The sequence below is a fragment of the Vulpes vulpes genome, chromosome 8 (genome assembly GCF_048418805.1).
Source record: "Vulpes vulpes isolate BD-2025 chromosome 8, VulVul3, whole genome shotgun sequence".
Taxonomy (NCBI): domain Eukaryota; kingdom Metazoa; phylum Chordata; class Mammalia; order Carnivora; family Canidae; genus Vulpes; species Vulpes vulpes.
In genome coordinates, this window is record NC_132787.1 from 5,518,184 (window position 1) to 5,545,296 (window position 27,113).

Consider the following 27,113-nt stretch of genomic DNA (forward strand, 5'->3'; position numbering starts at 1 on the left):
AAGATAGGCTTTGGGAGAGTAAAGATCCGATTCAAGTACCAGAGGAGGGTGTTCTGATGCCAAGCTTAGGCTTGGGAGTAGGATGCTTATCCAGGCAGCTAAGGACTGAAAAGCTACTAGGATTTCTTAAACAGGTGCCTGCCTGGTTTCCAGGATGGGACACGCTTCAGTCGTGAAATGGACCAGCGGTGACCGGCTAGAGCCCCCGCCCCGGTGGGAGGGGGCGGGACGGTCCTGGGAGAAGGGCGGGGGGCGGGGCCAGGGGCCACTTAAGGCGGAGCAGGGCGTTCTGGCAGCGCCGGAGCCGGGCAGCGGAGCCAGGCTGGGCTGGCACTCACCCACGACCCCCCTTCCCTGCTATGATGGCCCGTCAGTAGCAGGTTCCAGACACCCCGGGGGCATGCGGGCAGCGCCGGCGGCGGCCAGGTGCGCAGAGCCACAAGAGCTCTAGGGCACTCGGGGCAGCTCTGCCTGCTGCGCTCTCTGGTGCCGGGGGAGATGCCCAACTGAGGGGCGAGCTGTAGGACAAGAACGTTCCCTCTGGCCCGAGTCCTCTGCATCCATGGCGCTGCCGGCCAGGCTGGTGCCCCTGTGCTGCTTGGCACTCCTGGCGCTGCCCGCCCAGAGCTGCGGGCCGGGCCGGGGGCCGGTGGGCCGGCGCCGCTACGTGCGCAAGCAGCTCGTGCCGCTGCTCTACAAGCAATTTGTGCCCAGCGTGCCCGAGCGGACCCTGGGCGCCAGTGGGCCTGCCGAGGGGAGAGTGGCAAGGGGCTCTGAGCGCTTCCGGGACCTGGTGCCCAACTACAACCCGGACATCATCTTCAAGGATGAGGAGAACAGTGGTGCAGACCGCCTGATGACCGAGGTAAGGTGGACCTCGCCCCACCTGTGCCAGGGCACTGCCAGCTCTGCGGCAGCCCGGGAGGGTGGTGAGCTGGGCTTCATCCACGGGGACCTTAACCTCAAAGGTTGCCTCTCCCTACCCTTCCACCGCTCCCCTCCCCCTCCCCCCCAAACCCCCAAGTCGTGCTTACTCTCAGTGATCAGAAGGGATCCCAACGGGGGAAGCTGGAATGGGGAGGGGAGGAGGGACTAGTGAGAGTGAAGCCCGGAGAGACAGCGAGGGCGGGGAAAAGAGGATGGCGGCCGGCGAGACGGGAAATGGCTGAGGCGTGGACCGGGGGTCAGCTACCGAGCCAGGCAGGAAGGGCTGGGGTGAGCTGGGGGCCAGGAGCTGGCGAGGCCGCAGCAGAAAGCTCTACCCTTAGCCTGGCTCCTGACCTGATTGTGGAAAAGCTCTGTGGGCTACAGAGACTGAAGGAGCCAAGTGGAAAGGGGTGGCCAAGGGTTAGGTCACCAGGCCATCTACCTGAGAAGGGACTGGGTGGGAATCATCTTCAGCACCGGGGAGGGCATCCTAGAACCAAGGCAAGACTCTTCTAGAGCCTAAACGACTGTCTTGGGTGAAGATAGTCCTCAATGGGAAGAACAGATGGGCCCACCTGAGAATCAAAGTGCTCCGGCATCCGTCAAGCTCAGGGGGGTTTACCTCCTGGGGGGTTTACCTCAGGGGGTTTCCTTGGGATTAGAGAATTAAATTCAACTAGCATGTATGGAGCCTCTGCTGCAGGTTGGAACCTAAGCGACCTAGGATGGGAGGTGAGCGATGCCCTGCGAGTGAAGGGCCACCCTCTGGCCAATGATCTCAAATGTCAGACCTGGAAGGAAACTTGGAAGTCATTCTTCCACCTCCTCGCTTCAATTTTGCAGCTGAGAGCTGGGCCCCAAGAGGAAAAGCGATTTAATCAAAGTCTTAAAACTAATTAGTGGCATGGCTGGGACTAGAATTCAGCACTCCTGATTCTAAGTCTATACACTTTCCATTACACCACCTAATTGTGTATGGAGTGGGGAGCTGGAGGGAGAGGGAGTGGCGCGGATTTCCTCCGATTAATTGCCATAGTTTTCCAGGTTACTTTGTTAGGAAAACCTGTCCAGGGGAGAAAGAATTCCTTCTACTACTACTCGGAGATTAGGAAAGGGACACTCCTTCCCTCCTTGGTCATGGAATAGTGTGGCCCTGTCGCCTGGCTGCCACCTGCAGCAGAGGGGCCAGAACAAGGGACAGGCCCAGGAGGGGCTCTGACGAGGCCTGGGAACCCCTCGGTCCTGCTTATCTCCCACACCCTGGCTGCAAAAGGCCTCCATTGAGTTGGCTTTGCACTGGGCTGCTGCCCCCGCAGGTCAAGGCCCCAGGGCCTCCTTGGGGGACAAAACGACAAAAAGTTGGAAGGAGTTACCGCTTTTCCTGTCTTCCCCTCCCCTGCTCTCCAACCCTGCGGAGGTGTAGAAAACTCGGGAAGAAGGGAAGGAGGAAAGTGCCCCTTTGGCACTTAGGAGAAAACCAAGTCTGAGGTGAGAGGTCGGAGCGGGGAGAAGAAAAGGAAACTGTCCTCTCTGCGCCTCCTCCCGCCGTCGGTGCCGTGGTGCGCGCCAAGGTCTCCGGCTCCCAGACGAGAGCCGCCCAGATAACCGCGGTCTCACTCCCCCGGGCGCAGGCTTCCAGCCACCGCTGCTCTGCCTCCTCTCCACTCCCACCCTGCAGGGGGCCCCCCAGTTCCGCGCAAGGGCAGCTCCCGCTAATCTCAGGTGCTGCTCCCACGCCTTTCGCGGCTGCATCTGGAGCAGGGATGGAGAGCCGGGGGCTCGCGGCTGGCAGGGCCGGAGCTGGAATTGGGAGGGCCGGTCGCGCTGGGGGAGGGGGCCCGGCGGGCGGGAGCAGGGATGGGGGGCGCGGCTTTCTGCCCTTTCCTCTCCCGGAGCCGGGGCGGCTCAAAAGCGCCTTTGTGGATGGAGCTGCTGAGTCCGCTTCTCCCGGCGCGTCCCCGGCCTCGGCCCGGGATTCTCGCTCGGTTAAGTCATCCGGGAGAATGGCCATTGTACTTCGCGCGGCCCCCGCCACCCAAACCCTTTTTCCAGCAGCCTTGGTCCCGCACGGCTCGGCTCGGGCACCTCTGTGGGGGGCACTCGCACCACGAAGGGGTTAATGCTGGGGGCCGAAAGGAGGAGGAGGAAGGAAGGAAGGAAGCGATGCCCGGTGCCAGGGAAGGCAACGAAACAAAAGATGAATCAGGCGGAGGGAGGGCAGCCGGGGCTTGGGGCGGGGGCCAGCCTCAAACAGGGGCTCCTCTCGGGGCGCCGGGCTGCCCAGCCCCTCCCTGCCCGAGCTGCCACCCGCCCTCTCAGCTCCTGCCCTCTCCCAGGTTGAGCCGAGGTCCCATAATGAGTGAGCGGCGGGCGTCGAAAGTGGGCATGGATAGGCACCCCCTCTCGATCCCGGGGGCGACCCCACCGTCCTCCCACAAACGCTCCGGGAAGGAAGTGCATATTGGCCACTACACCTCTTCGGGTTCTCACTTCCCCAGGACACTCAGAAGCTGGGAGGAAGTGGTGTGGGGCCAGGAAAACAAGGAACCGACCCCCTTCCGTCCAGGTCCCTTCTTGCCCCGGCGGTGGCAGCGAGGAGACTGACTCCTTTATTCCCCGCCAGCGCTGTAAGGAGCGCGTGAACGCCTTGGCCATTGCGGTGATGAACATGTGGCCCGGAGTGCGCCTCCGGGTGACCGAGGGCTGGGACGAGGACGGCCACCACGCGCAGGACTCGCTCCACTACGAGGGTCGTGCCTTGGACATCACCACGTCGGATCGCGACCGCAATAAGTATGGGCTGCTGGCGCGCCTGGCGGTGGAGGCCGGCTTCGACTGGGTCTACTACGAGTCCCGCAACCACGTCCACGTGTCGGTCAAAGCCGGTACAGTAGGGGGTGGGTGGTGAGGTCCGCCCAAAGACCGCTCCTTTCGGGAAACTGAGGCTGCGCAGCTCTGGGGCGATGCTAGGGGAGACCAAGCGGGCGTTAGTGCTGTAAACCCCCCCCCCCCGCAAGGTTGGGGCCAGATCCGTGGGAAATTACACGTCCAGGGACTAGCGAGGTCTGCCCCGGGCTTGACCCGCATCTCTCAGAATCTGGAACCGCTGGTCTCGATTCAGTCCTCGCTGTGCTTGTTCCCTGCAGATAACTCGCTGGCGGTCAGGGCCGGCGGCTGCTTTCCGGGAAATGCCACCGTGCGCCTGCGGAGCGGCGAGCGGAAGGGGCTGCGGGAACTGCATCGCGGAGACTGGGTGTTGGCGGCCGACGCGGCCGGCCGGGTGGTGCCCACGCCCGTTCTGCTCTTCCTGGACCGGGACTTGCAGCGCCGGGCCTCCTTCGTGGCCGTGGAGACCGAGCGGCCCCCGCGCAAGCTGTTGCTCACGCCCTGGCACCTGGTGTTCGCGGCTCGGGGGCCGGCGCCCGCGCCCGGCGACTTTGCCCCGGTGTTCGCGCGCCGGCTGCGCGCGGGGGACTCGGTGCTGGCGCCCGGCGGGGACGCGCTGCGGCCGGCGCGCGTGGCCCGGGTGGCAAGGGAGGAAGCCGTGGGCGTGTTCGCGCCGCTCACGGCCCACGGGACGCTGCTGGTCAACGACGTGCTGGCCTCGTGTTACGCGGTTCTGGAGAGTCACCAGTGGGCGCACCGCGCCTTCGCCCCGTTGCGCCTGCTGCACGCGCTCGGGGCGCTGCTTCCGGGCGGGGCGGTGCAGCCCACGGGCATGCACTGGTACTCTCGGTTCCTCTACCGCTTGGCGGAGGAGCTACTGGGCTGAGCGCGACGGACACGGAAGCCTCGAGGCGCCTGCTCAAACCCCGGGCGTGCGGGCGGAGATCTGGGGGTGTGGGCAGCAGAGGATGCTGACTCGGGGGTGGGGGAGGAGGGGAGGCGGAGAACCAGAGGCGAGCCTGGACCGCTTGGTGTGGGGGCAGCCTCCACCCGAGAGGAGATCCTGGGTCCTAGGTAGATGGTGGGTACTCCTTGACGAGGATTGTTTCGCCTCTTCCTCCTCAGTGCCTCAGCCCCACCCGATTATTTTATTTTATTTTCTATTTATAAATTGTAATATAATGACCTGCTTGCCCCGCCTGGCAAGGTGAGGGGCCAGGGCACGGCGTTAACCCTGTTTGACACAGCCAGCCAATCTGATGTCTGACATTTTCCTACAGGTGAGCTAATAAAGGGAAGGCTTGCAGGAGCTTATTGGAAAAATCTCTGTATTCAGGGGATGATTCACCTCCGGAGGAGGGGAGAAGGGGACCAACCCTGAGTCACTACCCTACATCTGACTCCTCCTTCCTTGCCCAGCAGGTCTTCCTGCCTGCTTCCTCCCCTCAGAGGGGGCATCCCAGTCCATCAGCAACTGGAGACCAGAAGAAGAATCCTCCTCTTTTCTAGGCTGTTGGCCCCTTCTCCCACCCAGAGAGGACCAGAATTCTACCTGCATGACTGCATACTGAACGGAGGGGCCAGGGATGTTGAAGGAGCAAGAGGGTCCACGCATGTCCTTTCTGGTTCATAGTGGCTCCAGCGAGGTCTCAGGCCATTACATTACTGCTACTCAGAGAATTCTGGTCCCTGATTGTTAGGCTGCAGTCCTAGTCCCTCCCTGAAGGCCTAGCTCCCATCCGACCCTGGTGTCAGAGTCTGGATGGGGATGATGTTTTATTCTGGGATGTCACTGGACTAACTGATGGTCCTTGGGAATCCCTAGCTAATTTATAACTGATAGTCCCCATACACTCTTGGTCAAGAGAAAGAACGAGAACAGAGGGCTGGAACCTATCTCTCCTGAAGGAGAGAGAACAGCTTCAAGCCCTGGCGTATGTGTTTAGGGGGAGGAGGGAAGGCTCTCCATGCAAGGGCCTATAGGTATTACAACCTGAGTGCTCTTCTTGATCGCCTCTCCTAGTTGTTTCTCTTGGCTTCCTCCACCATCCCCCTCTTCCTCCTCCCCTTCTCCAGGCTCTGCTTCCCCCACCTGAGTGTTCCTGGAACCTGCAGGTTCCAAGGCAGCCAGAGAGGCAGGAGCTCAGACAGGTGCCCCGACTTAGGAATGGAAGCTCAGAGGAAGATGGACTTCAGTCGAAGGGGAATGAATGTCTGTGCTGGAGGGAATGGAGGGGTTTGGTCATACCACGGGGGAGCCAGCCCTTGCCTGTAGGGAGCAGTGCAACTTCAGTCCACAGGGTCCCTGCTATCCACCGCCCTCTGGTGGCTGTCGGGATCAGTCCTCTTCCAGACCAAAGGAAAGAGATACCTACTTACTGCGGGGATGGGTAGACTGGACCTGTGCGGAGGAGCCTTATCTCAGGAGGTGAGAGACGGTGGGTGGGGCTGGGTAAGATGCCAGGGCTGAGCCACAGGTATCACGCCTCTCCTTGTGAAAACCCTTCCAAGTCTGGCATTTTTGCATCCCCCGTGCCTGGTTTAGCTCTGTGGCTCCCAGAAGCTGGAGGTATAGTTGTAGCCAGATTCCGTGCATGTTCAAGTTGCCACCTCATCTCTCTTACCCTGTGACCCTTGAGTTCAATGTCTGGAGGTAAAAAGCATACTTAGGGTTCCAGGAAGTGATCGATAAAGGCAACCTTTGGAAGCAGAATAATTTTTACCTTTAGTGTCCTTCCCCGCACCATTTCCTTCAATCCATACCTGTTACCTGTTAATCAGGTACCTGTTACCACTCCCTCTCCCTTTCCGGATTTCACAATCCAAGCTGTGGATCTTGCCCAGAGCATGGCCTGGAAGTCAGGCAGACCTGCAGATACTCATACCACCCCAAGAAGATTGTTGAGAAGATCAGTGTGTGTGCCCAATGTGGAATAGACACTCTATTTTCTATGCTCTGCTCCGATTTCTCACTGCCTTTGCTGCCTTCTGCTGTTTGTCTGCTTTTCTCCTCACCACTCCACTAGAAGCAGGATTTATCCATGGGTCCCAAATATTTTGGGGGGTCGTGTTGCCCCCATAATTGTTTGACTTCACTACACTCCTTCAGAAGGTGCTGTGTGAAAGATTTGGTCTTGCTTTAGAACTAAGGTATATATATATATAAAAAAAAGAACTAAGGTATAATTAAAAGTGATCTTGTTTTGAGAATATACAGAGTATTTTGTAATAATCTTGCTTGCCAAGACCTCTCTGCATGCTGGGAAACCAGAGTTGAGAACCACTGCTTCGAGTTTCAGTTGACCTTTTTAAACTCCCCTAGTCCAGACTTTTATCCCCCTTCCTTTCTTCAGGTGGGGTTTACCGAACATCTACAGTGTAGCACTGTATTAGGCATGAAAAATATATAAAATATTAAGAAGCAGCTTCCTCTATGGAGGAGTAGACTTAAAGGTATAAGATGGTTACCTGCCAAAACAACATTGTTACTTAATCAGGATGAGTTGAATGGGTGAAAAATGTCATATTGGTGCAGAGAGCCTTGTGAAGAAAGTAGGGCCTGAATAGGGTTTGGAAGCATGTAGATGCAGGATACCAGATAGGGCATTCCAGGCAGAGGTAGCAACATGAGCAGGGACTTGAAATCTGGAATGAAAATGTGCAGACTGGATAGAGGTGGGAGATGGAGGACTGTAACTATATGTAGCTAATGTTTCTTGAGAACTTGCTATATGTCAGGCCCTCTTCTAGCTCTTTACATGCATTCTCATTTCATGCATATGACAACCCTGTGGGATTGTATTACTTTTTTTTTTTTTTTATTGGGATTGTATTACTGATGAGGACACCAAGGCAAGGACAGGTTTAAGTCACTGGGTCAAGTTTTCGCAGCTAGTAAATGGTAGACCTGGAGCAGAAACAACAAGAAGACTACCTTGATGGACGGGGCTATGTCCTTAAAGGCCTTAAGAAGTTTTTGACTCAGTGCCCCTGGGTGGCTCAATCAGTTAAGCATCGGACACTTGGTTTGGAGGCTCAGGTCAGGATCTCACGGTTGTGGGATTGGGCCCTGTGTCAGGATCCGAGCTCAGCGGGTTGTCTGCTGGAGATTCTCTCTTTTCCTCTCCCTCTGCCTCTCACTCTCAAATAAACAAACAAACAAACAAAAAGTTTTTGCTTCTCCTTCACTGAGTCACTAGTAAGTCCTAACTTTTTGATAGTCATTTCTCTTTCCTTTTCAGTGGCTCTTCTTTCCCCTGCCTGGATTGCTGGCTTCCTTAACTAACGTTACCCATCCAGTAAAGGACCATAGATATATATATATTCACACACAGAGTAGAGGTGAGTCTGAGCTTTATCATAGACTGAATATATGTGTCCCCACTCCAAATTAACAGGCTCAAACCCTAAGACCTGTGTGGCTGTTTTCGGAGGTGGGGCCTCTAAGGCTGTAATGAAGGTCAAAGGAAATCATAGGAGTAGGGCTCTGATCTGATAGGATTTCTGCTTTCTAAGAAAAGGTGCCAGAAAGTTGCTTTCTCTCTCTTTGCATGTACCAAGGAAAGGCCATATAAAGACAGAGCAAGAAGGCAGCCATCTGCAGGCCAGGAAGAGAATTCTCTCCAGGAACCAAATTGGCCAGAACCTTGATCTTGAACTTCCCCAACCTCCCAAGTAGTGAGAACATAAATGTTTGATGTCTAAGCCACCCAGTCTATGGTATTTTGTTATGGCAGCCCTAGCAGACTAATATGATCTTCCAGAAACACATGAAGTAAGAAGAAGCCAGTGCTAAGATGGAGTGTTTACTTAGTGAAAAGAATGAATTCTGGAGAGTGAGAATTTCTGACCTAGAGCTTTCACATGTTTATCCCAGACAGAGCCTCTAGGTCTCTACTATATTGGAGGAAGTGTTCTTCTCTGGCTGGAAGACAGAAGAAGCTGTCTATGGGAAGAAGGGTATAGCTGGTCAGGCTATTTCCCTGTGGGGGTTGTATGGCCATTTAGCACATTCACACCCCTCTCGCTATATATGAATTGGTTGATGTACACACGTGAACATCTCCCATGGGGGAGGGATATCTTCAGGTTTTACTGAGTGTCTCCCTTGTGCCAAATACCATGCTGTGCCATGGGGAGAGGACAATAAGTCAGGGCTGGCTCTTACAGCTCACTTGGTCAGAGAGCTGGGGAGGAAGAGTAAATTGAGCCCAAGGAGCATTAGTAAGTTCAGTTTAGTCAAAGGGAGGTGTGATAGACTTTAAAGATTGTAAATTTTATCCTGGAGGTGAAAAACAACTATAGGATTTGAGGCAGATGAAAGGAGAAATCAAACCTGTATTTTAAAAAAGGAATTGGGGGATGCCTGGGTGGCTCAGCGGTTAGGCTCCTGCCTTCAGTGCAGGGTGTGATCCTGGAATCCCGGGATCAAGTCCCACGTCGGGCTCCCTGCTTGGAGCCTGCTTCTCTCTCTGCCTGTGTCTCTGCCTCTTTCTCTCTCTCTCTCTGTGTGTGTGTCTCTCATGAATAAATAAATAAAATCTTAAAAAAATAAAAATGGAATTGGCAATTGGATGGGCTTTTTGGGTCATCTTTAATCTCTAAGTAGGTTGGTCCTCCTCTGCCTGTGTGAGCGTTGCTAGTTTTGATTGCAAGGAGCAAATGCTCCTGTCCACACACAGAGTGTGTTATGGGAGCAGATGGTGGGGGGTTGTGTATGGATATTGGAGCAGGGTAAGATAGGATAGGGACAGACCTGAAGGTGATACCTCCAGCCCTGGCTTTCCTTCTCTCTGAAACCGAAGTCCAATCTGTCTCTCAACCTCTCTCCTTGGGACTACAGAACCTAAGAACACAGTTATTTGACTCCAAACCACATGATGTTCAAACAGGAGTCCTTGGAACTGGCAACTCCTATTCTCTTTTGCTGTCCAGCCATTCTTTCAGCAGAGGCAGAGTTTGGCTTAGTGAGTTGCTGATGGCCCTAAACTGAGACAGAGCTGCCACCCGGAGAGCTAGGTCTGGGCTGAACGTTGCAGCTGCCCAGGGAACAGCTGGCTAAGCCCTCAGCAGCTGCAGCAGCTGGGATTCCACCCAACATTTGAGCTGGGATTAATCCCATTTCCTCCATGCACGTCCCTTCCCAGTTCTAGTCCCTGACTAGTCTATAGTACCTCCTAGAATTTTTGAGACTAAATGTCACAAGTCTCGCCCTGAACTAAGCTGGAGCCAAAGTCATCCACCTTCCTCTTAGAGGCAGTGGACCCAAAGCACCTTAGGGCCATCACAAGAAGGAGGGTGTGGGTCTTTCTCCTACACAACCTCCTTTCTCTCATTGTCTCTATCCTTTGATAAACTGGCTAGGATGGATTATTCTTTGAAATGTCCAACTTTCCATAACTGTTAGAATTGTCTCAAGAAGGGGCTTCTTGGGTGGGATGAGGAGGTAAATTTCCTTTATCTTCGAAAAATTGTATACCAAGTCCTGGAAACTTGGTGGGAGTGTTACAGAAGGATCAAGCATCATATGGGTGCTTGTCAGTTTTCAGCCATGATTGCTTCCCACTTAACTGTGATTCTATGGTTGTGAACAATAGGGCAGTATATTCTATTTGGTGCTTAGGCACCAGCTGTGTGACCTTGAGAAAATCGCCTTGTAAAAGGTGCCAGAGGCTATAAGGAGGTGCTTCCAAGAAGCTGGAAAGAAGGAGGTACCCTGAGATTTGAACAAGGCAAATTAACACACAAAAGGACAAGACCCTTCCTCCCAGGCTCAGAGATTTGACTCCCTTCCTTCAACAAATGTTTATTAGGCCCCAGCAAGTACTAATAGGCATTTTGCTCTGCTACAGATTTTTAATATTTTTCTAGAGAAACAGGCAGTCATTGGAATAGATTAGATTAATTTTAATTAGGTTTTAGCTTGGGAGAGTGGCCTGATCAAATTTGGATTTTAAAAAGATCATTCTAGTTGCTGAGTGGGGAATGGGTTAGAAGGGAATTAGTGAGTCTAGGGAGAAGAGCACAAGAAAAAATAGGGTAGTGCCTGGTGCAGATGAGAGATGATGCTGTTGAGATAAAGAGGTGGCAATGGAGATGAAGAGAAAGGACAGCTGCAGGCAGTATTTATATTTGTGGGATTGATAGGACTTAGTGGTCGATAGGATGAAGTAGGGAGTGAAGAGTAAGTAGGAGGAGAAAAGGATCTCCTTTGGGGCCGCCTGGGTGGCTCAGCGGTTGAGCATCTGGCTTTGGCTCAGAGCATGATCCTGGAGTCCCAGGATCGAGTCCTATAACAGGCTCCCCACAGGGAGCCTGCTTCTCCCTCTGCCTGTGTCTCTGCTCCTTTCTTTGTCTCTCATAAGTAAATGAAACCTCTTTTTAAAAAAAATTCTCTCAATTTCAGCTGCAGGATATAATGTATCTAAAATGAAAGAGAAAGGAGTGCCTGGGTGGCTCAGTTGGCTGAATGTCTAACTCTTGATTTTGGCTCAGGTCATGATCTTAGAGTCATGAGAGTGAGCCTCGTCTGTGATTCTACGCATAGCATGAAGCCTGCTTGAGATTCTCTTCCTCTGCCCCTCCTCCTCTTCTCTCTCTCTCTCATTCTCTCTCAAAATAAATAACTCTTAAAAATAAAATGAACTGGGATCCCTGGGTGGTGCAGTGGTTTAGCGCCTGTCTTTGGCCCAGGGCACGATCCTGGAGACCCGGGATCGAATCCCACGTCGGGCTCCCGGTGCTTGGAGCCTGCTTCTCCCTCTGCCTGTGTCTCTGCCTCTCTCTCTCTCTCTCTCTCTCTCTCTCTCTGTGTGACTATCATAAATAAATAAAATTAAAAAAAATAAAAAAATAAAATGAACTGAAAGAGAAAGAATAAGCCAATATCATCCTATTCTTTAAAAGATTTTACTTATTTGAGAGACAGCACAAGCAGAGAGGAAGGGCAGAGGGAGAGAGAGGGAGGAGCAGACTCCCTGCTGAGCAGAGAGTCCCGTTGCAGAACTTGATCCCAAGACCCTGGGATCATGACCTGAGCTAAAGGCAGACTCTCAACTGATTGAGCCACCCAGGCTCCCCCAATATCTATTAATCCAAAATGGAATGTGGCAAAAGGGACAACTAGGTCAATAAGAATTGTTACTTATGCCGAGATTGATCTTGGTGAGAGAGGTGCCCAGTGTTATTAGTGGAGCAGGAAGGGTTCTTTAGGCCTTCAGATGACTGGCTGAAATACCCCATAGAAAGAGTCCTAATGTTCTGCTCATCAGGCAGCAATCGGGTACCTCCCTGGAAAGGGGAGTTCCCTAGATAGAGGATACAGGCATCCTGGGCAGTGGAAAGGGAGTGTGCTGGATACATTAGCATGCATGGTAGGACCCAGACCAGGCACTGAGGAATTACTGCAAGGCTTCCCTAGCATTTAAATATTTGGAGGTGTCCTAAGCAAGTCCAGTTCCCAAATTGGCTAGACTGAGTGTTCTTCCCAGGATCATCTTTCTCAGTGGTGTCCGGGGAGGAAGCCAGACCATCTGCCTTCCTCTGGGCATACCTCTAGCCAAACTGTGAATTCACTCTCAAACTAATGATGATAATGATTACGATGGCTTTAATTCAGTGAGTACCAGCTCTTTCCTAATAGAGTGCTCTATTAAGAAATGTATGTCACATTCATTATCGCATTTACTTCTCACAACAGTTTGCAAAAATAAGTATTTGATTCCAGAAGGATTTAAGGAGGTCATAGGGACCACTGGAGACTTGGGTTCTGAGGCTATGCAGCCAGAAACAATGCCTCAGAATCACAGATCCAAGCCAGTGGGGGCACTGTGGCAACTGCCAGTAAACACTCTAAACACTAGACGCTGCAATTTGCAGACCAATGCTGACACTGACATGGATGCTGGAAGGTACTGCTGACCCCACTGCCACGGGCCATCCTGGAACTCGATCTTTCTGCCAGCAACCAGAAAGAATGTCAGACATCTGCTACCATGCTGTTCCAACCATTTTATAGAGGAGAAACTGAGGCTCAGAGCAGTGAAGTAAACTGCTTAGATCACATAGGGAGTAAACTAGGATTTGACACCAGGTCTGGTTGACTGCAAAGTCTATGTTCTTTCCACCATGTTTAGCCACTGTGACTCATTTTACTTCTCCAGGCTGCTGCTTCTCAGCCAATAGTCTGGAGACATTGTGATACCAGGTGATCACCAAGGTCCTCTAGCTCTCATAGGTTATAATTAAATTATTTTGCATATTGCTGGTTATGGTCTCTGGATTGAGAGACCATTTTTTAAAAAATGCATTAATTCAGTACTCTCCCCTTACCCTCACTAGAAAATTTCTGTTCTTCCTCCCTTGTCCTTTTTTTTTTTTTTTAAAGATTTTATTTACTTACTCATGAGAGACACAGAGAGAGGCAGAGGCACAGGCAGAGGGAGAAGCAGGCTTCCTGTGGGGAGCCTGACATGGGACTCAATCCCAGGATCCCAGGATCATGACCTGAGCCAAAGGCAAACACTCAACCACTGAGCTACCCAGGTGCTCCCCTCCCATGTCTTCTAATCCTATTCATGGAATTGCCATCTTCCTTCCCTTTCCTTTATTAAGGCCATCAACTTCACAACTTCTACCTGGAGTGCCCTCTCTTTGAGTTTCACTATCCTTTGCCTTGTTACCTGGTCCTGGCCATCATCTCCCTTCTGGGTATTGGCCTCCTAATATGACTTCCACCTCCAGCCCCAACCTCTCTTGGTACTATGTCCTCTACGGGGCTGCCAGTGTCACCTCATAAAGCAGAGCTCTCCTTGTGGTACTGCCTCTCCCCATCACCCCACCAAATTAACGGCAAAGACTCCATTGCTTACTGCAGCGCTACCTAAGCCTTGTACTGTTTTCATGACAATGTCCATAGTGTCTTTCCACCCATATAAATGTTTAACATTCTTCTCAAATTCTATTGGCTTTTCTTACTACCTACTTTAGCTTCTGTGCAAGAATATTTGTGAAGTCATAGTTTTAGCATTATAGCTATTGTTTTTCCCAGCACACATTAAAAATTACATAACAAAACAAAATTTTAAAGTGTGTGTGCTATCTGAATCATCTAACATACCACTAGTGGTATATTTTGAGAACCTTGGATACTGAATAAAGGTCAAATTCTTTTTGGTAAACTCTACCCACAACGTGGGGCTTGAGCTCATGATTCCAAGATCAAGAGTTGCATACTCTACCGACTGAGCCAACCAAGCAACCCAAATCAAATTCTTTTTTTTTTTTGAGGGGGGGAAGGGTAGACGGAGAGGGAGAGAGAGCACTTTATTTATTTATTTATTTATTTATTTATTTATTTATTTACTTATTTGAGACACAGACTGAGCGAGAGAGAAGCCGAGACACAGACAGAGGGAGAAGCAGGCTCCTCCCAGGGAGCTCAATGCGGGACTCGATCCTGGATCTCGGGATCACAACACGAGCTGAAGGCAGGTGCCCAACCACTGAACCACCCAGCATCCCGAGAGACAGCATTTTAAGCAGACTCCATGCCTAGCACAGAGCCCCATGTGGGGCTCAATCTCACAACCCTTAGATCACAGCCTGAGCAGAAATCAGGAGTCAGATGCTTAACCAACTGGGCCACCCAGGTACCCGCCAAATCAAATTCTTAACACTGGCATTCAAAACCCTCCCTGATTTGATTGCAGTCTAATTTCCAGCTTTGATTTCCCGACAGCCCACATGCATAGAATGCTGCAGATATAGGGTCCACTCTATATTTCCAGAAATACCGTCTTCCCTGAACTTTTTGCCTTTTTGCCTTTTTCCCTAGGGCCTTTTTGAGATTTAAGTCTGGGCTCAATTATCAAGTACCATGTGAAATCTCTGATCCTTTCAGACAGAATCAACCCCCTCCCTTCCATTCTCCCTTCCTTCTTTCCCTCTTCCTTCCTTCCTTCCTTCCTTCCTTCCTTCCTTCCTTCCTTCCTTCCATTTCTTCCTTCCCTACTTCCTTTTCTTCCTTCCTTCTTCTCTTCCTTATTTTCTTTTTCTTTAGAATGGTTTCTTCCTCTATGCTTCTAGCTATTCATACTGTGATGTGAGACTTAATATAATTTTGCCTCTAATCTTTTACTTGATAATCTTCCCTCTATAGCATTCAGAGGTATATCATTCAGAGTCCTTGGGGAAAACAGATTGCATCTTTAAATATAATGCAATATAACGTTAAGAAATGTAACGAGGGATCCCTGGGTGGCACAGCAGTTTGGTGCCTGCCTTTGGCCCAGGGCGCGATCCTGGAGACCTGGGATCGAATCCCACATCGGGCTCCTGGTGCATGGAGCCTGCTTCTCCCTCTGCCTGTGTCTCTGCCTCTCTCTCTCTCTCTCTCTGTGTGACTATCATGAATAAATAAATTTAAGAAGAAAAAATTAAAAAAAAAAGAAATGTAACGAAAGAGCTGTTCATACTTCCATAAAGTGTGGATAGGGTTAAAGAATATCAGCAAGAGAGGTGAAACATTGAGTCTGGCCTCAGTGAGGAACACTAGAAGTAGTAACCCCTAGGCCTGAAGGGGCCAGGGAAGGAAGGGTTACAAGAACCCAGAGAGATCTGTAAGTTGCTGTCATTTAAGGAAAGGGCCACCCAACAGGGTCTGTGGCCTCTGGCAACCACATGAGTGAGTCCAGGAGACACAACAGAAGAGTTGCCAGTTCAACCCACAGAGTCAGGAGAAATAATATATATATATATATATTTAAACCACCAAGGTTTTGTCATCGTTGTTGTTGTTTTTAAGTAACCTCTATGCCCAGCATGGGGCTTAAACTCATGATCCGAGGTCCAAAGTTGCATGCTCTACAGATTGAGCCAGCCAAGTGTCCCTGGAAGCCATACTTTAAAAAATATATAAATAAATAAATACATAAATACATAATTTGAGGGAGAGAGTGAGAGAGAGACATTGAGAGAGAGAGAGAGACAGACAGAGAGCATGCATGATAAGAGGAAGGGCAGAGGGAGACAAAAAGAGAGAAAGAATCTCCAGCAGACTCCCCACTGAGTGTGGAGCCTGACATGGGGCTTGATCCCAGGACCTTAAGATCACGACCTGAGGTGATCGTGGGTCCCTTTCTGAGGCCAGAGTAAGTGGCTCTTTGAAACAACTTTTGTAGATCTGGACTTTTTAAAGTATTAGATAGTTCCACAGTATACAAGAGTTGGTCACTTAACTGACTGAGCTACGCAGGCGCCCCAGAAACCATACTTTTGATACAAACATAGTAAAAATGTTTTCACTTCTCAAGGAGATACTTAAAACAGTTTTCTGGGAGTATTTAATCTTTATTTTGTCTCAGTTGTTTGAGACATAGCAAAATATATGATGCCATCCCTAGAAATTTTATTCCAAGCCCACATACCTGCCATTAGGATAGTTTACTTTCCTTAGTTGATTCTATATTCATGACCTGTGTATATCTGTGATCTTTACAAAGTAACCAATGATGCATTACTCTTTAAGGTGATTGATATTTAATAAACACATATCTTGGTCCTGAGGTGTGCAGGTCTTGTAGATTGGCTCCCTGAACATTTATTCCTAATCACCTTCTATTAACCTTCCCTTATTATAGAGGGTAGAAAAGAAAATGTTAAAATTTCCAGGCTCTCAGGGATCCCTGGGTGGCTCAGCGGTTAAGCGCCTGCCTTTAGCCCAGGGCATGATCCTGGGGGACCCAGGATCGAGTCCCATGTCGGGCTCCCTGTGTGGAGCCTGCTTCTCCCTCTGCCTCTCTCTCTCTCCATGTTTCTCATGAATAAATAAATAAAATCTTAAAAAAAATTTTTTTTCCAGGCTCTCTTGCAGCTTGAGATGGCCATATAATAGTTCGGTTTAAGGAAATGTAGGTGAAAATCTACTGTAAGATCTTCTCTCCTGTATAAAAAGAAAAAGCCACTAGAGGAGGAAGCCCTTTGTCTTAGCCCGTTTCCTTTCTTCCTGATTGAAAGCAAGAGAATTTGAGGATGATTTAATAAAGAGATTTACAAAGGTGTGAACAGGGTGTAGGAAAACCACAGGGGTAAAGTAATACCCTAGGGTGAGTATCAGAGCAGCTGTTACCCATGTAGGCCTGAAGGGGAGGGAGCAACCAGAAAACAGAACAAGAGGGAGTGTGTATGGGTGTGTGTGTATGGGGGTGATGTGAGGGTGCTAGGACCTTCAGTGGGGGTTACAGATACTCTCCCCACTCCATCTGAGCTTCGGTGAGGGTTTCCCTTATACTGAATTCTGCTGGGATGCAGGCAGCAAGGTCTGCCTCCTGGAAACCAATCTGGGTGGAAAAGAATAGAGAGTTAATCTGGAAAGACAAACAGCATAAAGGCATCTCATTTATCTTTATACCCATACTGTGCTAACACGTGGTGAGAGTATCTGGTACAAAGTAGGAGATGAACAAATTTTTGTTGAATTTATTAAATCCAGTTCTTTGTTCTACCCTGTAGTGCTTAAGACTCAATCTGAAATCTCCACCAAGCTCACTCAAGCCAAATAATTCAACATAAAATTGCTAATCTGCAAGGAACTTCCTTTACCCAGTTGAAAAGGCATTTGGGTCCCTTTCAGAGGCTAGAGTAAGTGGCTCTTTGAAACAATTTTTGTAGATTTGACTTTTTAAAGCATTAGATAGTTCCACAGTTATACAAAGCCTGTTCTCTTGGGACGCCTGGGTGGCTCAGTGGTTGAGCGTCTGCCTTCGGCTGACGGCCTGATCCCAGGATCCAGGATCCAGTCCCACATTGGGCTCCCTGCATGGAGCCTGCTTCTCCTTCTGCTTATGTCTCGGCCTCACTCTCTCTGTGTCTCTCATGAATAAAGAAATAAATCTTAAAAAAAAAAAAAAAGCCTCTCCTCTAGTACCATCTAACTTACCTGAGACTTCAACAGGCTCTTTCAGAAGAAATAACTTCTGTGCTATCTATATGGCTAAGCCTCAGCTTCCACATCTGTAAAATTAGGGTAGTAATAGCTACCCATCATCAAGTCTCAGGTACAAATGTCACCTCCTCAAGATATCATATAAAAGGAGTACCATACCCCATCACTCTCTAGCCCATTAATACCTTGTTATTCCCCCCTTGCAGTGATTACTTTTTTTTATTATAGCTTATTTATTGTTTATTTGTAGATTATTGGTCTTCTCCCAAAAGAATATTTGCTCCTTATGAGCAAAGACCTTGTCTGTGTTGTTTATTGCTCTATTCCCAGCATCTAGAATGGACATGATTGTTGTTTGATAAATATTTGTTGATGAATGGATAAATAATACCAATTATCGACTTTAGGGCTGTTATGAATATTAAATGACATAATAATGAAATGCACCTGGCACAAAGTAGAACACCATAAATCTAGCTGTTGTTTTCTTTCTTCTTTTTCCCTCCCTCACCTCCTATATTCAGTCCTTTAGCAAGTCATTTTGACCTCAGCCTCAAAACATACCTGGAATTCTCTATCTACTTCATTCATCTCTACCAGCCTACTCCAGCCCCCTTTCCCTCTCACCTGGACTACAAGTAAGGCTCCTAGCTGATCTCCCAGCTTTTCCTCTTGCTCCCGTCTGCTTCATTCTTCACAGAGAGGTTTTTTTTTTTTTTTAAACCAGGGAAATCCTTTATTTTTTAAAATTTTTTATTTATTTATTCATGAGAGACACACAGAGAGGGCAGAGACATAGGCCAATGGAGAAGCAGGCTCCCCACGAGAAGCCAGATGTGGGACTTGATCCCCAGACCTGGGATACCACTGAACCACCCAGGAGCTCATAAACCGGGGAAACCTTTCGGAAACACAATTCAGATACTCAAATCATCCGCTGCTTTTTGGATACCCAAACTTTGCATGGCCTGGCCCTCTGCCATCATCTTAGACTTGATCTGCTTTAGGCTGACATAAACTCTTCTCTCCTCTTTCTCCTAGAATTTAACAAATTTATTTTCATCGCAGCACGCATAGCTCTGATGGATTCTTCTGCCAGCTTTTAGTTCTAGCTAGCTCCTTTCTGTCTTTCAGACCTCAGTTTAAATAGGGATTCCTTTGAGAGGAAGTATTACTCAATCTAATGCGGTCATTTCTTATTTTACCACATTTTATAGCGCTCAATACTATCTAATATTTCCTTGTTTATATGTTTGTCTCTTCTAACTACGTTTTAAGCTTTGTGAGCACAGAGACCTTGTCTGTCGCGTTCGTTGCTCTATCCCCTAAGCTGGAACAATGCCTGCGGCATACAGCACCTGCATGATAAATATTTGTTGAATAAATGAATGCATTGATTATGATGATGGTAACCAAACTTCAGACGACCTGGCCAAACATTCCGACGACTTCCTCACGAATAACAATCGCATTTCCGAAGATCCTGGTAGACTGTGGAAATTGACAATAAAAAAGATCTGGGACCGAAATCTGGGGGAAGCAGAGGTAACAGAGCGGAACTTGGGCCTTTTCCTCCCTCTCCAAGGACTGCAGAGACCTCGCAAAAGGGCAGCCTAGAATCTTCTGACCAGAGATTCCCGCCCCGCCACAACGGGTATTTTTCCATCCATGATTCTTCGCAGCCACTTCTGCGAGGTTGAAAATGCGCAAACACCTCTAGGACCCCGAGTTCCTTTCTGTTTCTTTATGAATGAACCGGCTCTAGTCTGCGCAGGCGCAGCTCCCGGTTCTCCGGCTCCACGTGAGGCCCACCCTTCCCTCCCGCGGGCGGCCCCGCCCTCGTCCTTTCTAACGAGCCAATGGCGAGCGGCCTGGGGGGCGGAGCCCGGAGCGCGCGGCACTGTAGATCCCCCGGCGCCCGGCTCCCTCGCGTTAGTCTTGCTGTGTTGTGATCACGTGGCCAGCTCCGGGCGCGGCGCTTGTTTTGGTTTCCCTCTAGCAGGTCCCTGGCAGCTCCGGAGTGAGCGACTTTCCTGGGCCGGTTGCTGCGCCTGCCTCACCCCCTGATCTCCTCCTCCTGGGGCTCCTTCAGCCCGCAGCTCGGCAAGCCCCTCGGGGCCGGCTCCTGCCATGCCGCTAGTTCGCTACAGGAAGGTGGTCATCCTCGGGTACCGCTCCGTAGGTGAGTCTCCGCCTCGGGGAGAGCGCGGACGCACCGCGGCTTTGTGGCCAGAGGAGGCGCGCTGTCGCGGGAACGCGACCCAGAGAGGAATGGTGGCATCGTTAGAACGGGGTTGTAGGGCGAGGACTGAAAGGATGGAGGAGGAAAGGCTGGGGTGGTGGCGGCGTGTGGAGGGCTGAAGGAAGTAGGAGCGTGCAAGGGTTAACGCGGGCTTGGTTGCAGGAACACAGAGTGACCCCCAGCGTTACCCTGGGAGGGGTGGGGATGGGGTCAGGATTTGATGCGGGGGGGGGGGAGGCGCGGTCTGTGTGGGGCCCGTCTCAGGTGTCCGGCTGCGGGGCAGACTTGATCCTAGGGGAATCCCGGATCTTCCCGGGGGTGGGGTGGGGAAAGGCGGCAGGAAAGGCTTCCTGCGGCGCTGCTGAATGCATCCGGTGGCTAGGGTGCAGAGACCCAAGGCGAGGAGAGAGTGAGGGTGGGCTAAGGAAAAACATTGCATGGCACCCGCAGGCTGGGGTGCTCCTGTGGTCCTCTTTAGTCCTGGGCCACAGCCCGAAAGGGCAGAGGATGTGAATGTGGTTGGATGATTTGGCTACAACTACCGCTGCTTCCCACAGGGAAGACATCTTTGGCACATCAGTTTGTGGAGGGCGAGTTCCTGGAAGGCTATGATCCTACAGTGGAGAACAGTGAGTAGATTTCTCCCCTAGGGGTGGGCCAGGGAGGTCTTTGTTGCCCCACCCAATTCCATAATTTGGGATTTTTCTGGTGCCAAGGGGCTGATTTAATTAGCCATTAGATCTAATCTCTTCTGTAGCAATCCTATTAGTGGAGCTAGATTATGGATTTTGCAGGATACTGCGTCCAGGATGGTGTAGACTAGACAAAAAGAACCTTAACGTTGTCTCTCCAGCTGCCTGGAGAGCCCCCTGGAGCTGGTCCATCAGTGTCACCCCTAGGGTTCAGAACATACCGGGGCACACATTGCTAGCCCTACAAGGCAACTCACAGTCAAGTTTTCTTTTTCTTTTCAGCTTACAGCAAGATAGTGACTCTTGGCAAAGATGAGTTTCACCTACACCTGGTGGATACAGCAGGGCAGGTACCAGTTTGGGGTAGGGTATCTAAACTTGGGGTAGAGTATCTAAACGGGGCAGTCCAGTTGGGGGAGAGGAAGTCTGGTTGCCTCTGTGGCTCATCTATAAAGTAGTATTAAAAGGAAAGCATCTTAGCAGCTGGTAACTTGCCGTGCACATGGGAGCTACTCTGTTTGTACTTGTCAAACGGAAATGACTGCAGGAGGAAGTGCCCCAGGGAGGGTCCCCAGGACGCAGCCCACCGGCCTTTTGGCATCTGAGCGCTGCGTGGTTAGTGTTGATGTTTGTGTTTCTCGTCAGGACGAATACAGCATCCTGCCCTATTCCTTCATCATTGGGGTCCACGGTTATGTGCTTGTGTACTCTGTTACCTCTCTGCACAGGTAAGTGACCAACATTGAGGGGGGACGTGGGAGGATCTGAGGGCTGTCCCAGAATAAATTTATGGTTCTATTCCTTGTGTTTAAAGCTTCCAAGTCATCGCGAGCCTGTACCAAAAGCTACACGAAGGCCATGGGAAAACGCGGTAAGTGGCCCTGGGAAGCAGACACACAGTGTGGACATGACGGGACGGAAGAGAGTGGAGGGTCCAAGTTACAGAGGCCAGCTCAGAGCCTATCCGGCCTGCTGGGGGAATTGTCCAGCCCTGATGCGAGGGGAGTTGGGTTCCATGTGGAGCGGAGGGTATCCTGTAGTAACTGGTATTTCTTCACAGGCTGCCGGTGGTGCTAGTGGGGAACAAGGCCGATCTCTCTCCAGACAGGTAAGGAGATCTCTATGGCTCAAGGCAAAGGGAAGTGAGATGGACTAGCAGTCAGTCGGGTTCTAGTCCTGGCTCTGCTGCGGACTTGAACAAATTGTCTCACCTCCTTTCGCTTCTAACTTGAAGGTTAAGACAAGATAACCCTTCTATTGCAAAAGCTATACTTTCATATTTAGCCTCAGTCTGAGACTTCTGGGTTCTCTTTTATTTTCTCCTTCCCCAACCCACCTCCCAAACCTTGGAAGTGGGTTGGGTCAGAAGAAGTCTATAGATTCTATATAACGATTTTGTAGAGAACATGGGGACATTGCTATCCTCCATCTTCATATCCCCAATTTGCTTCTAGGGAGGTGCAGGCAGTTGAAGGGAAGAAGCTGGCAGAGTCCTGGGGTGCAACGTTTATGGAGTCATCTGCTCGAGAGAATCAGGTGCTTGGGCTGAAGATTAGGGGCAAGATCAGGGTAGCAGTGTTTTTCTTATGGCACTGCTTGGTGGTGGGGATGGTGGGGGAGTGGGGTTTACACCTCTGAGCTGGGTCGTATTGGCAACAAACTGACTTTTTTGCTCTGAATCTTTGTCCTTGCAGCTTACCCGAGGCATCTTCACCAAAGTCATACAGGAGATTGCCCGGGTAGAGAATTCCTATGGGCAAGAGCGCCGCTGCCGGCTCATGTGAGCCCTCAGGCTTTGGGTAGCTGCCTTGATTCTGCCCCTGGCACTTGCCAGGCTCCAGCGGGTGTAGGCCCTTAGGACTTCACGGGTATGGTTGCCAGCTGTGTCCCCAGTCCTCTGGTCGCACAGTGTGGTACCCTCATGTTTGCACACTTTTCCAGGCTCCAGTGGCCTGGTTGTCAATGTTTACAATGGGGCAAGGATGTCTCATGGGCACTGGCCTCTAGTCCTCTGTTTTTGCTAAATGAATTGTTGTAACCTGCAAGATTGGCATATGAGTCCTAAGCACTGTTTATTTAGGACTCAGTCTTCTGTGCAGGTTTTGGGTGTTGGCTGGGTGAAGGGAGCTGGGGACTCCTGAAGTGGAGCTGGCTCCCTAGTGTGACAATGTATATATGCAAATAAACTGAGAAATCTTTTTGTCGTTGACTTCTGTATGTGGGGAATGCTTGGGGCCAGTATCAATTTTTCCAAGGAGTGGTGACTATGACTTTTGGTGGGGAATCAGGGCTCTTGCATTCTACCTCATTCCTATTCCTTACTCCTCATTCATTCAGGAGGACCATTATCCGAAGACTTACTACTTATTTTTTCCCACCTTTTTGCTAGGCTCTCCTATGCAGGTACCAGTTGGCTGCCACTCCCATCCAAGATTGCACACTCAAGATCCCCTTAAGTACAGAAACACCACCCTCTAGTGGCCAGTTTCCACATGCTGACCTAGCTTCCCTCCTGGGGCTTTGGCATTCGCTGGCTGGCACTCAGAGAGGCTAAGGTTTGGGGAGGAAGGAAACTCCTCATCATAGGGATGTAATAACTAAGAAGGAGTGTAGAGGCAGGGACTAAAGTGTTGGTGAGGATTTTGGCTTTCGAAGAGAGTTGAGTAAAATAAGAAATAATGCCCCTGGTGTATATCAATCCTGCTCCCCATGTCCTCAGAGCCTTTCATTAAATGGATATTTGGTCTTTTCCTACCATTGGTGACCTCTTCATACTCTTTACATCTTTGGAATTGTGCCACTTTTTTAGGTGTCAAAGGGTATTGCTTCTCTTTTTTTTTAAAGATTTATATTAGAGAGGATGAGAGTATGCCTGAGCCCAGGGAAGGGAGGGGCAGAGAAAGAGAGAAACTCAAGCAGATTCTGGGAGCTCTATCTCATGACCTTGAGGTCATGGCTAAAGCCAAAATTAAGAGCCGGCTGCTCAACTGACTGAGCCACCCAGGCACCCCTACTTCTATTCTTTCTTATTGACCAGCCATCCCAGTAGGAGGATAGACATTTCAGCTAGGAAGGATTGGTCCTATCTGCCTCGCCTTTTCCTGCTCACCCTCCACCCCCACCAGACCTAGGGCCTAACTGGCCTAATACCTCCTCTAAGGACCTATAAGGGTTGCTGGAATAGTGTATCCTTCATAGGGAGACACAGACTTCTCTTGCTACCTGAGGGAGCCTGAGGTGGGAGGATGGGGAGGATGGGCAAAGTCTTAGCTGTGACCTTGCCAGTGCCTGACTCTAGGCTAGTTGGGCTTACAGTTGGGGAGATTGTCATGCCAGTCTTCAAAAGTGCTGCCAGCTGCTTTTCCATATCTAACTAGAATGTAAAAAATAAGAGCTGTTGGAAGGGGCATTATCCAAACAGCAATCTCAGTAGTTTGGGATTCTCTTTAGGGTTGTCACCACCCTCTTTTTTATTATGTTAAAATCGGGTCCTTTTCCACATCTTACCTGAAATACTCATCATAGGCTATCTATTGCCCTGCTGCCATTTCCATGAGGTCTAAGACAGACTTGTTTGAAATTTTCTAAAAGTGTATCAAGCAATCTTAAAGGCCTGATAGAAGAATGAATATTAGTTAATGGCTAGGTTGGAATACTTTTCCACTTAGCTGTGTGACCTTGTATAGTCCCTTACCCTCTCTAAGCCTCAGTTTCTTATTTATGAAGTATAGTTCAACCTTCAGAGTTGAGGTGAGAATTAAATTGAGGTGATATATGAAATGCTTAGAACAGTCAAACATAATAAACCCTAAATGGTGGCTATAGTGCTATTGGAGGTCTTTTTGGTGAAGGTCAGCCTCCTTGTTTCTGGATGTAGAAGGTAGGGAGAGACCTAACATTATCCAACTTTGTAAAAAGGTTTATTTTTGAAGATTTTATTTTAAAGTAATACCTATACCCAACTTGGGACCCAAACTTAACAATCCTGAGATAAACAATCACATGCTCTGACTGAGCCAAGCCAGGTATCCCTATTTTCCAACTCTTGTCTTCGTTAATTAATTAAAATATTTATTCATTCATGAGACACACACAGAGGCAGGGACACAGGCAGCGGGAGAAGCAGGCTCCTCGCAGGGAGCCTGATGCGGGACTTGATCCCAGATCCTGGGATCACGCCCTGAGCTGAAGGCAGATGCTCAACCGCTGAGCCACCCAGGTGTCCCTTGTCTTGGTTATTCAGTATAGCTGAGACAGGTGTGGGGTCACTGCTGGACTTTTTGTTGAAATAAACCTGAATGGTCAGTGCAGGCAGGGTACGTGATGCTAGCATGGGCTAGCACCGGCTATTGCCTATTTCTGATCCCTCCTATGAACCTGGCTGGTAGGGATTTAGGTTTTCTGCACTGTCCAATATGGAGGCCACATATGGCTACTTAAGTTTTAGTATTAACGTTAAAAAGTTCCTCAGTTGCACCATCTACATTTCAAAGTGTTCAACAGCTACATGCAGCTAAGCCAAATTAGACAGTGTAGCTGTAGTGCATTTCCATTATTGCAGAAAATTCTATCGGACAACATTGTAAACCCTTTCCCACAAAGCCAGCCCCCGTCCCTGATTTGCCTGTTTCTCCACATCCTCCTTAAAATAATTTTATTTTATATATATATATATATATATATATATATATATATATATATATATATATATAATCTTAGGAAAAACATGGCCATTGGTTTGAATCATGGATGTCACTCAATGTGGTTCACTGGGAAATTTTACCTATTTCATTTTGCCTCGATCTCACCATCACAGACTTAATTCCACATAGTTCATAAAGAGGGTGAGGAATAACTAAGAATGTATAAAGTATCTAGCACATAGTTAATTTGTCTCCTCCTGTTCGTCCGCGGTTACAGCTGATGCAGAAAAGGCATTCCAGTCCCTTCTCACCCAGACTTTATGGGGGTCGATGGGGGAATGCCTGTAAGTAAGTAGTGTTTTGGGATGTTGGCTAGAGTAACAGCACTCCGGCCAGGTAGCAGGAGGGCTCCAAGGTACGTCCTCTCTGTTTACTAAAAAAGGGGACACAGGCCCTGGAGGTCCCGAGAGAAAGACTGAGGGTGGGGGTGGGGGGGGGAGCGGGAGCACCCGGGAAAGGAAGGAAACTCCACATTTATGTTTTGATGGGGGAGGTGCGTGTGGCGACTGTGGGGGCACTGACTCTTCTTTCCCCACGAGGGGGTTGCAGAGCCAGAAGGAACGGCTGGGGACTCGTCCCGCTCTCCTCTGGGCCCCCGAACGTGGCAAGAACCCACCCATTGCAGCGCCAGGCGCCGTGCCTCACTTTCTCCATTTGCGGACTCCAGTTCCCAGGATGCAGAGCAGCGGCCAATCTCCTGGCTCTTCTTCCATCCCCCTCCCGCGAAAGGCTGCCCCTGGCCAAGGCAAGGGGGCAGGTGGCTCCAGGGGCCGAGAACCGCGAGGGAACGGCACTAGAAAGTGGCCGGAGTCCTAGTTCCCGCAGCCGCGCGGAGAGGGAGGCAGGTCCAGGGCCGGGGCGCGGAAGAGGGGGGCTTCGTTCCCACGTGTCTGCCCCGCGGCCGGCCCGGCGCAGTCGGGGTTAACCCGGGGCGGAGGGATCCCGCAGCGTGTGCGTAGAACTGCAGAGTCACAACCTTTCCTCCGAGAGGGCCGTATCCCTCCGCCGCTCCGCTCCAACACAAAATAGGGCCGCGTCTTCTCCTTTCTCCGCTTCTCGAGTGGGGTTCCCCAGGCAAAAGGGCCCCCCGGATCTGGCGCCGGAGGCTTCCTGAATCTCCACGACCGCTGCCGAGCTCTTGGGCCAGGAAATAGCCCCTTCGCAGGAACCACCCTACCGGCCGAACAGGAGGCGGAGGGGGGGAGGCGGAGCGGCGCCGCGCTGCACTACTTTCCTCTCCGGTTGCAAATGGCTGCCTCGTTCCCCACTTTCCGCTCAGTTTCCTGACCCCCCGGTGCCGGGAGCCGGGGTTGGGCCATGCACCTCTAGGCCCCCCGCGATCACAGCCAGCCGGGGGTCGAGAGGGTGCCGCCGATCAGAGCCGGCCAGGCCGGGGGCGGGGCAGCTCCCGAGGCCAGAGGGGAAGGGAGGCGAGCGCAGGGCCTGGAGCGGCCGGAGGGGAGCGGGCAGAGGGCTCGCACCGCCCGCCCCTTCCTCTTCCTCGCCCACCTACCCTCCTCCCTTCCCCGGGGGGGAGCAGAAGGTGGGGGGCTCGAAGCCTCAGAGGGCGAGCGCTCGGGGCCGAGGAGCCCGGCGTTGGGTGTGTGTCAGGTTCAGCCCCGCGGCCCCGCCGGCTCCGCGTCGCCGTAGCTCGCGCGGCCCCGGGGCGCCGGCCCGGGCGGGGAGAGGGGCTCGGCGCTCCAGCGAGGGTCTCACGTTCC

The 27,113-nt window shown here is 50.7% G+C and overlaps 2 protein-coding genes across 2 annotated transcripts; both read left to right on the forward strand.

Moving 5' to 3' along the window:
- Window positions 1–297: 297 nt before the first annotated feature.
- On the forward strand, window positions 298–9,385 carry DHH (desert hedgehog signaling molecule). The gene is made up of 3 exons (XM_026000241.2): window positions 298–865; window positions 3,551–3,812; window positions 4,074–9,385. Exons 1-3 carry the CDS (start codon window positions 563–565, stop codon window positions 4,697–4,699), a joined length of 1,191 nt encoding a protein of 396 aa, XP_025856026.1. The 5' UTR covers window positions 298–562; the 3' UTR covers window positions 4,700–9,385.
- A 10,287-nt stretch (window positions 9,386–19,672) lies between these two features.
- On the forward strand, window positions 19,673–22,898 carry RHEBL1 (RHEB like 1). Its single transcript, XM_026000019.2, has 8 exons — window positions 19,673–19,937; window positions 20,555–20,626; window positions 20,972–21,039; window positions 21,335–21,417; window positions 21,504–21,560; window positions 21,750–21,797; window positions 22,144–22,225; window positions 22,384–22,898. The coding sequence occupies exons 1-8, from the start codon at window positions 19,886–19,888 to the stop codon at window positions 22,471–22,473; spliced, it is 552 nt and encodes a 183-aa protein (XP_025855804.1). The 5' UTR covers window positions 19,673–19,885; the 3' UTR covers window positions 22,474–22,898.
- The last annotated feature ends 4,215 nt before the right edge of the window (window positions 22,899–27,113 follow it).

What these genes read in the sequence shown, in the direction of transcription:
- DHH (XM_026000241.2), top strand. Translation starts at nt 563, where the DNA reads ATGGCGCTGCCGGCCAGGCTGGTGCCCCTGTGCTGCTTGGCACTCCTG. An exon ending in CAGACCGCCTGATGACCGAG is followed by an intron (nt 866 to 3,550) that starts GTAAGGTGGACC and finishes ATTCCCCGCCAG; the next exon opens with CGCTGTAAGGAGCGCGTGAA. An exon ending in CCACGTGTCGGTCAAAGCCG is followed by an intron (nt 3,813 to 4,073) that starts GTACAGTAGGGG and finishes TGTTCCCTGCAG; the next exon opens with ATAACTCGCTGGCGGTCAGG.
- RHEBL1 (XM_026000019.2), top strand. Translation starts at nt 19,886, where the DNA reads ATGCCGCTAGTTCGCTACAGGAAGGTGGTCATCCTCGGGTACCGCTCC. An exon ending in TCTGTTACCTCTCTGCACAG is followed by an intron (nt 21,418 to 21,503) that starts GTAAGTGACCAA and finishes TTGTGTTTAAAG; the next exon opens with CTTCCAAGTCATCGCGAGCC. An exon ending in GCCGATCTCTCTCCAGACAG is followed by an intron (nt 21,798 to 22,143) that starts GTAAGGAGATCT and finishes ATTTGCTTCTAG; the next exon opens with GGAGGTGCAGGCAGTTGAAG.